The sequence below is a fragment of the Opisthocomus hoazin genome, chromosome 8 (assembly GCF_030867145.1).
Source record: "Opisthocomus hoazin isolate bOpiHoa1 chromosome 8, bOpiHoa1.hap1, whole genome shotgun sequence".
In the NCBI taxonomy this organism is placed as follows: Eukaryota; Metazoa; Chordata; class Aves; order Opisthocomiformes; family Opisthocomidae; genus Opisthocomus; species Opisthocomus hoazin.
In genome coordinates this window covers 40,224,413-40,236,501 of record NC_134421.1, presented here as the reverse complement: position 1 = coordinate 40,236,501, position 12,089 = coordinate 40,224,413, and the positions used below count along the sequence as shown (strand labels likewise).

The 12,089-nt window shown below is 38.6% G+C and overlaps 1 protein-coding gene across 6 annotated transcripts in view; it reads right to left on the bottom strand.

Annotated features, from left to right (window-relative positions):
• ADAMTS20 (ADAM metallopeptidase with thrombospondin type 1 motif 20) overlaps positions 1 to 12,089 on the bottom strand; it is a 112,038-nt gene that overhangs the window by 55,059 nt on the left and 44,890 nt on the right. For 4 of the 6 annotated variants that reach the window (XM_075428136.1, XM_075428139.1, XM_075428141.1 and 1 more), the window contains exons 12-15: positions 7,841 to 7,986; positions 6,288 to 6,469; positions 6,054 to 6,214; positions 4,789 to 4,906 (exon numbers count right to left, since the gene is read on the bottom strand). In XM_075428136.1, the coding sequence (XP_075284251.1) occupies positions 4,789 to 4,906; positions 6,054 to 6,214; positions 6,288 to 6,469; positions 7,841 to 7,986 (607 nt within the window). The remainder of the gene's footprint in view (positions 1 to 4,788; positions 4,907 to 6,053; positions 6,215 to 6,287; positions 6,470 to 7,840; positions 7,987 to 12,089) is intronic. The other 2 variants (XM_075428138.1, XM_075428137.1) reach the window with 2 other exon arrangements.

The window sequence follows — 12,089 nt, the reverse complement described above, 5'->3', positions numbered from 1 at the left end:
ACTGTTGAATGCCCTCATGGTTTAGGAAGGAAATGTGAATATCTTCATGCATATTAAATGTCTTTGTTGGTGGTTTTTGTTTTATTTTTTTAATCAGTTGAACTGAATCTTTACTTTCGTAACTTGTTAAAATTCGTTCCTGTATTCAGAAATGTGAATTCAATTCTTTACCAATAACATGAGTTCAACCCGCTCAAAAATCTCAGGAGAGCAACACTACTGTAGAAAACAGTGAAGTACATCAAGTGGGACTCAGGAGACATTTGGGCTTCTCAGAATTTAACCACAAAACTTTTATACAAGTGCAATTAAGTCACTTAACATGAACTCTCTCCACTCCCAGTTTATACAATTGGGTTAGCTTTTCACAAGAGTACTGCATGACAGCACTCTAAAGAACGAGTCCTAAATAGAATCATAGAATCATAGAAAGATTTGGGTTGGAAGGGACCCCTAGAGGTCATCTAGTCCGACCCCCCCGCAGCGAGCAGGGACACCACTAACTAGGTCAGGTTGCTCAGAGCCCTGTCCAACTTGGTCTTGAATGTTTCCAGGGATGGGGCCTCCACTACCTCTCTGGGCAACCCGTTCCAGTGTTTCACCACCCTCATTGTAAAGAATTTCTTCCTTATATCCAGCCTAAACCCACCCTGTTTTAGTTTAAAAACATTACCCCTCGTCCTGTCACTGCTGTCTCTACTAAAAAGATTGTCCCCATCTTTCCTATAGGCTCCCTTTAAGTACTGAAAGGCTGCAATCAGGTCTCCCTGCAGCCTTCTCTTCTCCAGGCTGAACAAGCCCAACTCTCTCGGCCTGTCCTCATAGGAGAGGTGCTCCAGCCCTCGGATCATTTTTGTAGCCCTCCTTTGGACCCACTCCAACAGTTCCATGTCCTTCTTGTGCTGAGGGCTCCAGAGCTGAACGCAGTACTCCAGGTGAGGTCTCACCAGAGCAGAGTAGAGGGGCAGAATCACCTCTCTCGACCTGCTGGCCACGCTTCTCCTGATGCAGCCCAGGACATGGTTGGCCCTCTGGGCTGCAAGCGCACATTGCTGGCTCATGTCCAGCCTTTCGTCTATCAGTACCCCCAAGTCCCTCTCAGCAGAGCTACTCTCGATCCTTTCATCCCCCAGCCTGTATTGATAGCGGGGATTACCCTGACCCAGGTGTAGGACCTTGCACTTGGCCTTGTTGAACCTCATGAGGTTCACACAGGCCCACCTCTCCAGCTTGTCCAGGTCCCTCTGGATGGCATCCCGTCCTTCTGGTGTCTCGACCGTACCACTCAGCTTGGTGTCATCTGCAAACTTGCTGAGGGTACACTCGATGTCACTGTCCATGTCATTGATAAGTATATTGAACAGCACCGGTCCCAGTATGGACCCCTGAGGGACTCCACCCGTCACTGGTCTCCATCTGGACGCTGAGCCGTTGACCACTACCCTTTGGCTGCGACCATCCAACGAATTCCTTATCCACCAAACGATCCACCCATCAAATCCATGGCTCCCCAATTTAGAGAGAAGGATGTTGTGGGGGACCGTGTCAAAGGCTTTACAAAAATCCAGATAGATGACATCCATAGGTTTTCCCTTGTCCACCCTTGTTGTTACACCATCATAGAAAGCCACTAGGTTGGTGAGGCAGGACTTGCCCTTGGTGAAGCCATGCTGGCTGTCTCGAATCACCTCCCTGGCCTCCATGTGCCTTAGCATATCTTCTAGGAGGATCTGTTCCACGATCTTCCCAGGCACAGAGGTGAGGCTGACAGGTCGGTAGTTCCCAGGGTCTTCCTTTCTACCCTTTTTGAAAAGGGGCACAATGTTTCCCTTTTTCCAGTCACTGGGAACTTCCCCTGACTGCCATGACTTTTCAAATATCATGGAGAGTGGCTTGGCAACTACGTCAGCCAGTTCCCTCAGGACTCTGGGATGCATCTCATCAGGTCCCATGGACTTCTGTACGTTTAGGTTCTGCAGGATGTCCCGAACCTGGTCTTCACTTACAGCTGGAGGGATTTTACCCTCCTGGTCTCCTTCATGCCAATACTCCAACACTGCAGTGTTGCAAGCCGAACACATAGGTAGTTATATCATAAACTAGCCACGCTTGATCCACATTCTGCTACTTAAAATGTTACCCTACCTGTAATACCTCCAACTACTATTATGGTAGCCTTGCTGTAAGGTAACAAAATAAGGTGCATCAAGATTTACTTTCTAGAACTGTCACTCTGCACATAAGCATAGGGTAAAAAAAAAAAAGCTGTGTCTCACAGATGCTAATCACAAATTCGAAACAATTCTTATGTCTAAGAAAAATGGGGTATGGCAAACATTGGAAACAAATAATAAACACAAACATGCGATCTGAAGCATTAATATGATCTTTGCTGGCTTTTCCACTTATTTTGCTGTGTTTAACAGTCTTGCTGCAATTTAAGTTTAGTTAGTTGACTCACCTCTGTGGATAAAAGTTTAAATGGCAATATCATTTTCAATTTCATAATTCATTAACTTCCCAGGGCTTTTAATCTATTAAAACTATGCCATGCATTTAAATGAACATTTAACCTCCTCACAGGCCCATCAACATCTACCAGCTGGGGGCAGCACTGCAATTGCAAACTGGCACACCGCAGGCTCTGGATCAACAGGCAGCGTTTGGTCAATCTTCCAGCAAATTGGGAAGAAAATCAAAACACACTCAAAAAGCCCCCTCATCTCCCACGCTGACGATCTTGTGGTAATAGAATGACAGAAGACAAAATACGGAGGAAACAATGAACAAAACTGCATGGCATGTTGTCAAGGACACAGAGGAGAACGGATCACACAGTAAGGCACTGAGAGTGACAATTTTCCAGGAAATCCTCAGATACTCTAATTTGATGCAATAATAATAGCCAACATAATAATTAAGCGTACATAATTAAATTACCATTTCCTAAATTGGGAGCTAAGTAAATTAGTATTTCATTGTAATGAATTTCAATGATTGTTTCACTACTGCTTAAACACTAAATGACAATATTATAACTGTACGAATACAAGCACATTCCACAGGCTGCTACTGTCTAATTCCAAATTCTGCCTTTGTAAAATGACTCGTGTCAGTATGGACAGGGACCAAGTGAAGTTAAAAGAAAAAGATCAAGTGCAAAGACTTTGGCATACTTATCTTGTGATCCTAACTCGGAATGCTTTGGAAAAGAACATTTCCTCAATGTTTTCAGTTATTAGCCTAGGGATGTCATGGGCTTCTCATGGACACTGAAGTTTTTGTGATCAGCTAGCTACCACCTCGTGTTTGCACTGCTGCATTCCGACCTGACTACATCTGAGTGATAATCCCAAACGTTTAGCATACTGTCTAGTAGTATAATTCAGTATCATCTTTTATATGCTGTAATTCCAGGAATTCAAACATAATCTAAAACATTCATCTAAGTACAAAATCAAAATAATAAATCAAGGTTTTCCTCATCCCAAAACATGGGGTTTTTGTCTTCCTCCAACTTCACTTCGAAGCAAATAAGTCTCTGACAATACAAAGTCAATAAACAGCAGAAAGTGACCATCTCAACCATATTTGTATAAATAACGGTTTCAGAGTAATGGTCACTTCTATCAAATGTATTTGTGACAGAATTAATGTGCTACCTGTAAGCAAAAAGATCTTTCATAGCAATATAAAGCAAAACCACTGACAATCCTTTACTCAATTATCATAACAACATTCTTTCCTTCAATGCTTTGACCACAAGTTCAGAAACCCAGTCTCTAATAGCATTGTGTCTTCCTCCAACTTCTCAGAACAGACACAAGAAAAGTTACTCGTATTTGTACAGGAAGGGTAGCTGTATCCCACCTTTAAGTTTTTTGATACTTTTTGCTTGGCACAAGCCCTCAGCCAGGAAAAAAAAAAATCCAGCAGGATACTGGGCATACTTTCCTCTTCAACTAGCAATATCTTTGTTCTATGAAGATTCTATTTGGCAGCTCTCCAGGTATCACTCTTACTTTGCCTGTGGTCTCTCTCAACCAGTGAAGCAGCACAAAGGAGCCTTTAGGAATTTGATACTGACCTGGAGACCTCTGTCCTTGTGTTCCATGCTCTAACTACTTAACTGTAGTGCTACACACATACAACAGTCTCTCCATACTTCCCAGAAAGGAGTACTTTTGGAAGAACTATCAGTAGCTCTATTAGAGAGACTAAATCACAGAAATAGGAATTCAGAAGAGTTTCTCATTCACTACATGCCAACAAAGAGGAACGAACATGAACGTTGCCACCCATGCTCTCTGGAAAGGGAAGGCTCACATTTCACAGGCATCTTTTTCGCTATAGGACAAAAAGAACCACATCAGCTGCTCACCCCACAGACTTCTTGCTATCTCTTCACACAACCAAAAGGAGACATTGGAATAAGTCCTTCAGCTGCATAGTTTCAGACAAGAGAATGCAAAGTGCAAAGCAGGAAGCATTCTTGCTTTTAAAGCACTTTAACTATCATCATGTCTTTTATTCGTGTCTTTTGTTTAGACCTTACAACAGATTGATTTTTGTTTTTTTCCTCTTGAATAAGTCAGCATGCCACAGTGTTTGCCTCTGTATCTTTGAGAGGGTACATGTGACTGAAAATCAGAGATATACTTTATTGGCAGAGGCACTAGAGAACATACACTGAACTCCCACTTCCTTAAATTTAAAATAATTTCTAAGCCACAGTGAAATATACATTGATTAAAAAAAAAAAAACAAAACCAACCAAATAAAACGTACCATAATGAGCACTGTTGAAAGTACCTGCAAGTGTCTTACATGAAGAATTATCACCACCACAGATTCCACATTTGTCTCTCCTTGCTTTGGAATTCAAAACATGATCACAGCCTGCTTGCTACAAAAGAAATGCAATAGCCCTGTGTCATGCAGCCCAAATGAAAACAATGCAAACAAACAACGTAAGCCTCCCACTCCCCAGAAATATTCTTATTCACTGTATATAACTGGTCTTCCTTAGCAATTCATGAAAAGCCTTTTATGTTTTTGGGTGCTGTGATGTAAGGGCAAAATACAATTGTGCTGTTGTACTAAGAATGTACGGTCCAAATACATTTAATACGTCAAAAATGGTGTAAGAATACACAACAGTATGTAAAGATTTTTTTAATGAAAAAGACCAACACAGTGTTTAAAGTCATATTTACATTAAAATCTTGGAATCCTAAAAGCATTATGTGTGTGTACATGGTCATCAACTCTTTTAAAGTCTCATATTACTGCAAAATAAGCAAAGGAATACACGTAGACTATGCTGGTTAAACTAGCATAAGCACAATTTTTGTTTATGTATCTTTACTTAAACTTCATTTTTTTGAAAAAATTATGATAAACAGAACGACTCTCTGGCATTTCCTCTTTTCTCTTGATTCAACACCATAAAAAAAGGCTACATTTTCTCCTACTCCTGAATTTACTCAGTTTCACTGCAACCAGCAAAACAACCTGGGCTTGACAAAAAAGTTTTGAGTTGCTATAACATATCAGCTTGCTTCTCCCGACAAAATCTTGTGTCACGTCCATAATTGCTATTAGGCAACAAAAGCTGAAATGATCCCTTTCAAGGATCAGTTCCTTTTGATTTTGCAATGAAATAAGAAATACATAATCTGTCTACCCTTGGATTTTCTACTTTTTACTTCTTGATAGCAGAAATATGAAGGCAATAAACACAAAGCATGCTTCTTTCCTCCCTTTATGCCAATTTTGGATCAGTTTCTCCCTGCTCACTTGGACAATATTAACTCTCTCACATATGAGGCTTAATGAGGAAGGAATGTGGTTCTTCAGATTCACCTGTACGTTCTTCATTTAATTGCCTCCATTTCCAGATCTTTAATTTGGTAGGGATTAAAATTAATCAGTAAATTCAAAACATCTTGCTTAACATGTTTTCAGTAATGGTTATTTGGATGAATATTTAATATCTACTTTACCATCTGTTAAAATTGATTTTAATAATTAATAAGTTTAGATTTAAATACCCTGCATAAGCCTTGAACACAAAGGTCATTGGTTTCTGCTCCACAGGGAGTACCATCAGCAACTCTGTCCTTCAGCTGATAGTAGGAAGTTGTTCCAGAAACTCGGCAAAAAAGTTTACAGCGATCTTTCATAGAAACTGGAAAGAAAATCCAACAGGTTTCTTGTCCGTTTTAAAACTTTAATAAAAGTAACATTTTTTAATTCATTACTTGAAAAAAATTATAATTACTTACTACCACTGTATTTTGGAAGCCAGCGAACAGCAGACGTAAGACCGTTGATATTAAAGTGTTTGCCATCAAATTCAGAGCACTGTTGCTCCCGGAAATCTTTTTTGCCTTTTGGACACGTATCAGTATTACATGACCGAAATTTCATCCTGCGGCCAACACAGTACTTTCCGCCATTTCTTGGCCTAACAAAAACAGGTACATGTAAAATACAGTCAGTTTCTAAAATTGCTGTTTTCTATGAAAAGCGGCTTGAACCACTGATCTCAAGGAGAAAATCTCACACAGCATTTTGCCATGTTTTACTGACTTTCCCCACACACACTCCTATCTTCTATTGCACTGTGCATACATTTATAACCATGTGACGAAAATAAAAAGTCCATGTAAAATACACTGCTAAGGAAGGTGGGAATCAAGCTACTGATGTTTATTAACATCTACTATGTTTTTATTTCCCTTACACTCACACATATTTTGCCTGGGAAAAAAAGCATTATTAACTTTAACACTTTTATCAAGTTAGTGAAGATTACAGCCCTATTTTTAGAGAAGCAGCACTTCCCTCAGTAATTCAAAATTATTATTTTACAGAGTAACAAAGAAAGGAGACAGAGTCAGGAGCTGACACACTCTTTTCTGTAGTCCTAATATCAGTTTCAGTTTGGGGATCAAAAGAACTAAAATGGGAAAACTGTGGAAAACACCTAATTTACTGTAAAGTCTAAAATACATTTCCTAACTGTTATAAACCCTGCTACACAATAATTCAGTACTAGTAGGTTCTTGGGGAGGACAAAAAAGAATAAATCAATGCCATATTGACACCATCAGTTACTACTGACTGATAGAGGCATACCTAATGGGAATCTAGTCTAACATCTTCCTCAGAGAAAATAAAATAACCTGAGATTGGTCGATTGAGGTTCATTTATCCCACTGATAATATCAAAATGACATGACTTCCTAGAAAAACCCTGAAACTACCCAGGCTGCAAATACGGTTCTGCCTCTGGAGAAGTTAAGGGTAAAGTTCTCACTGAAATTTGTTATAGAGAATGAAACCCATATTGAATTCTGCAGTCAATAGAGGTCCCCCATTATAGAAATAAGTTGTAAATGACTCTGCTGTAATCAGTGTTCCTTGTGGGCATTACCGGCGGTGGTGGCGTGCAAACAAATCAAGTGTTTCATGAAAAAGATTACCAGGGAATATATTTTTGCAGCTTTTACTCCAAAGAAAGCATCTGAATGTTTAAAGAAACCGTGAACATTTAGGGTAAAGTTAGAAAAAAAAGACTCTGCCAAACTAAGTCTTTACAAATATGTATAAATATTAATTATATAGTTGAGATGAAAGTAATGTAAGAGTTCTCCGCATATTAAAGTCTGTAGACTTATCTCATTTTTCAAACACGGCTGAAGCAAGCATTTTTTTAATTGGTGCTTCGAACCCATTTGCATCAATCCACGATAACTTAATTTTGTTTTGAGCTAATCCATTATGTCACAATATCTTCATTATGTGCTAATGTAAAACACAATAAAAAACATACTCTGGTCTATTGCACAGCCTGGTGGTGCTCTTGATTCCACCTCCACAAGTTCTTGAACATGAACTATAAGGTCCCCATGGTCCCCATTCTCCATCTACAGGACGCATCTCCATTTCTCTGCTCACACAAATTCCATGGCGGCAGTGCTGCACAGTCGACAAACAAAATAAAATTCTTAAGTCAAGCAAAAGGTTACTGTATATTATAGGCACAGAAAGAAAAAAAATTTAAGAGATCACTGCTCAAAAACTTCAAAAATAAATTTACAATCGTCTTGTGTGTATGAGATTCTCCCAGTTTAATTTGGAAATGCATACTGATATAAAAAAATGAAAAGGTATGATAAAAAACCACCAAGAAATTCAGGGTGTTTTGCGTGTCCTGAAAGCTAAAAAAACCTAGTGGGATTGTTTGGGAAAAGCACACATTTTCAAGCATTTAAGACTTTGTTTATGCTAAAGCAAGATGATGCTATAGGTTTATGCTTAAACTCAGACTTTCACACCTATAACAACAGAAATAAAATTATAAAATACTTTACGCCTATTTCACAATAATTTTGTATTTACTACTAATTTAACAAATCTACTTTTACCATTAAAACTGAATTAATATTTAAAGAAATAATAATTCTTAGAGCAAGATACTACATTGCAATATCCACTGTTTTACTTCAGATATTATTGGTGCTCAAGAACTACCTATTTTCAACTAAAAACTTACATAAAGGTGCAATTTTCATTTCATCTGCTGAGATTTGCATTATTAAGATGACAAAGATTGCAAGACTATTCTGTTGTGGGCACATCAGTTATGAGACTTCACCACCTCATATCTGTAAACTGTTATTATTCATAGAAAGTTGTAATTACTTGCTTTTTTTTCCCCAGAAGAATCAAGTGATCAGTCTCTTGCTTCTATGTATTTAGTATCTAAGACTTCAACTCAGCAAATATTTGTCCACTTCAGTGGTTACTCAAAAAGTACACGACTAAAAAGTCTAAATAAGAATCTTATGATTGGTGCAGGTGTGATTTTTTCCAAAGAACCTGCAAGAATTACCAGCACTAATCCTACTGATGACTTGTGGCAGCTGGCATTCTAATTCACTTGTACGCTTTAGAAAATCCCAGATGATATATTTGATCACATTGTAGTGGAATAGTTCACATAATAAAATAGAATATTTACAGGATACTGTAACATCAGCCCTATGTCTCCTGCAGACTTCTATGTGGGTAACATGTCCTCAACTTTGTCCTTGACTCCTAACACCCTCTGAAGCACTAAAGACTGCCCACATCTGGAGATAAGACACTGGGCATGATGGATTACATGGGGTCAGTGCTCATACACAACAGAGAGAATTCTTTATTTCAAATGAGTGTTCGCAGACTCAGGATTAGACTGATCATTAGGTTTGTTGTCAGGAGAGATTCTACTAGACATGTTGACTAAGAGTAGCTTATTCCATCTTCTCCTGCACTACATACATGGACCAGTCACTAGAATCATCAGAACAGATGACATGAACTCAACTGCTTGGTATTTCTGAAGCTTAGGCTTTGCCTCTCTGCTCTCCGTGACAAAAAAACTGCTTCAAATTATCTTAAAGTCTAGAAGCGTTTTGGTAACTAAAGTCTCCAGCACATGAAACAATTTAAGAAACTCTGACACACAGAAGATAAAATAATTCCAGAATTCCACTGGGATTATTATGATGTTAAAAATGTATTGTAGGAACTATCTAGTAACATAAACCTTGCTGAACACCCAGAAGTGATATGAGCAATCTTTCTGAATATACCTGAATGACACAAAACTCAAATGTTGTTCAGTGGCTTTATCACTGCATAAAATAATAATTAGAAGCAATTTTTTCCTAATTGGTATATGTTTTTATTATATTGATACTTATATGCCAACAATCATTTTGCTTTCAAAATAGGAATTTGTCACAGAATCAGATTCTCCTTTCCGAGTTCTGCCTAAGTGCCTAATCCAACTTGGCAATAAAATTGCCTGCCTGTATAATTCTTCGTCACAGCAACTCTTGCACATGGGACATCTTTTAAGCCCTGAATGCCTTCCTCTAAGAATATGACCATTCGAGGTGATTTTCAAGCCCAAAGCAAACACAGAATAAAATCTAGATCTATCTTGTCACACAATCATTTAAATGATCTAGCAAACTGGCCAGATCATCACTCGCTTGATGCTAAGACTAATGCTTTAACTTAACACCAAAAAGACACCATTATTGCACTGCGTATCTGCACACGATTTTCTCACTGCAGTGCTTACTGTTAGTTTTGATTACTTCTTCCAAGATGCCCTTAGGGTACCTTTGTACCCAAGCCTTCTAACAGTTAGCATCTAGTACCTAGTAACAAAGGATAAGGCTGCAGTATGTAAAAGTCTAAGGTAAATACGAGGAAACATTAAGACCTTGCCTTTCCAAGAACTGTCAATTAGCATCTTAGGAAATAATTTTTCACTACTATAGGCTGAAGATTCTAAATCCCACTTCAGAAAATGAATACTGCATCCAAATATGGGACAGTGACCTAGAGTTTAGGTTCTTCCTCTCTCCACAAAAAAAGTTTACAATAACTTGAAGGGGGAATTCAGGAAAAGACAGAGTTGTAAAATGAAATTTTATACCCACAACAGCATTATTTTGATCCATAAAAATGCAAAGCACATGTTCACATCTGGGATTTTAATAGCTTATTCAACAAACTTGTGTCAGCTATTATTCTGCTGCATTCCTACTGAAGCAACATGACGAAGTCACAGTAGAAAACTACAGCACCAGACGCATTCCAGATGTTTCTTTGTGCTTGCTTGAATCATTGCTTCACTGAGCATACTATGATACACAGAACTTTCTTAAACTTAATCACTAACAATTTTTTTTCCTACATTTGTTATGGCAAATATAATGTATGCATCATGTAAAGTGGGTATTACTTGTAATTCCAAACATACTGATTACAGCAAGTGGCAGCTCTGCTCTAGCCAAGGTCAACAGTTGGTTTTCTGTCAAAAAGGCAGCGATTCTGACCCAAGTCTAGATGCAATTATTCTATCTTCAGGCATGAAAGAGAGGTTTAATGGTTCAAATTTGTGACCATTGAACCTGCAGGTACCCAGATTTGTATTTCTTAAGCACCTGCTTATAATCAGCAGTTTGACTCCTGCCTATGGATTAATCTATGATTTGATAAACTGATTTCAGGTACTTCCAACTTATCTCATAGCTTATTGAACTTGCTAAATTTCCAGGAAAGCAATTTTGAAATAAATTCTTAAAGCATTAATTGCCAGGCTATACTTGATTTCAGCTGAATGAAGGGGAGTGACAGATGCACGCAGAACAGGACTAGAAATCTGCTGAAATCAAGTACTTCATACACAGCCTGGTATGACGCACAGCAGAAAAAGGACTCCAAGTTCACTATTACTGTGAATATTTTACAGACTACTCCCAGAGATGAACATAGTTTTTTAAGATCTTGGGGCAAAGATTGAAACACTCATGTTCAGTGTATGAGGACATAATTTCATGTGTTAAAGCCCCGTGTAGCCTTGCAGAAAAGGAGGCTCATAAGAAACTACTCATGTTTCCAGACATCAACATGTTTCCACGGATGTTGCTCGTAGCTGCTGGTGCTTCTAAAAAGGAAAGATGACTGAACACTGAAGACAAGTATGAGGAGAAAATTAAAAGGACAAAGCATCGCAGAAGTGGACATGATGGTCTGTATTTTGCCTTCCAAATATCCAGTTTTATTGTTCTGATTTCCTTCTGCTTTCTAAAATACAATTTCTTCACTCCTGAAAGCCAGACAGGGCCCTGAGAATGACTATGAGCCAGTGAATAGCACAGGAAGAGAAAGTTGTAGTGGACTGAATGTGGAAAAGGAAAATGGACATAGCTGTTGCCAGAGAACTGATAAATACTAAACACAGGGCTGCAGCACAAGACCAGCTCACTGTAAAGCATCGGGCCTGTAGCTAAGGTCTGAGCATAAACTGTCTCAAAGTAGATTCAAATCACACAGAGATGGGAAAGAAGTATGAATCTTAGAAGTTACATAGATTCAGCACATAAGCCCATGAGCAGGGAGCAAAGATAAGAACACCCACTCAGATGAATGTCGAAGTCCACAATCCTCAGAGCTGTTGCTTCTGGCTGTATTTATCTCTATGGGATGTTCCCATTCATACCCTTGAATGAATGTAC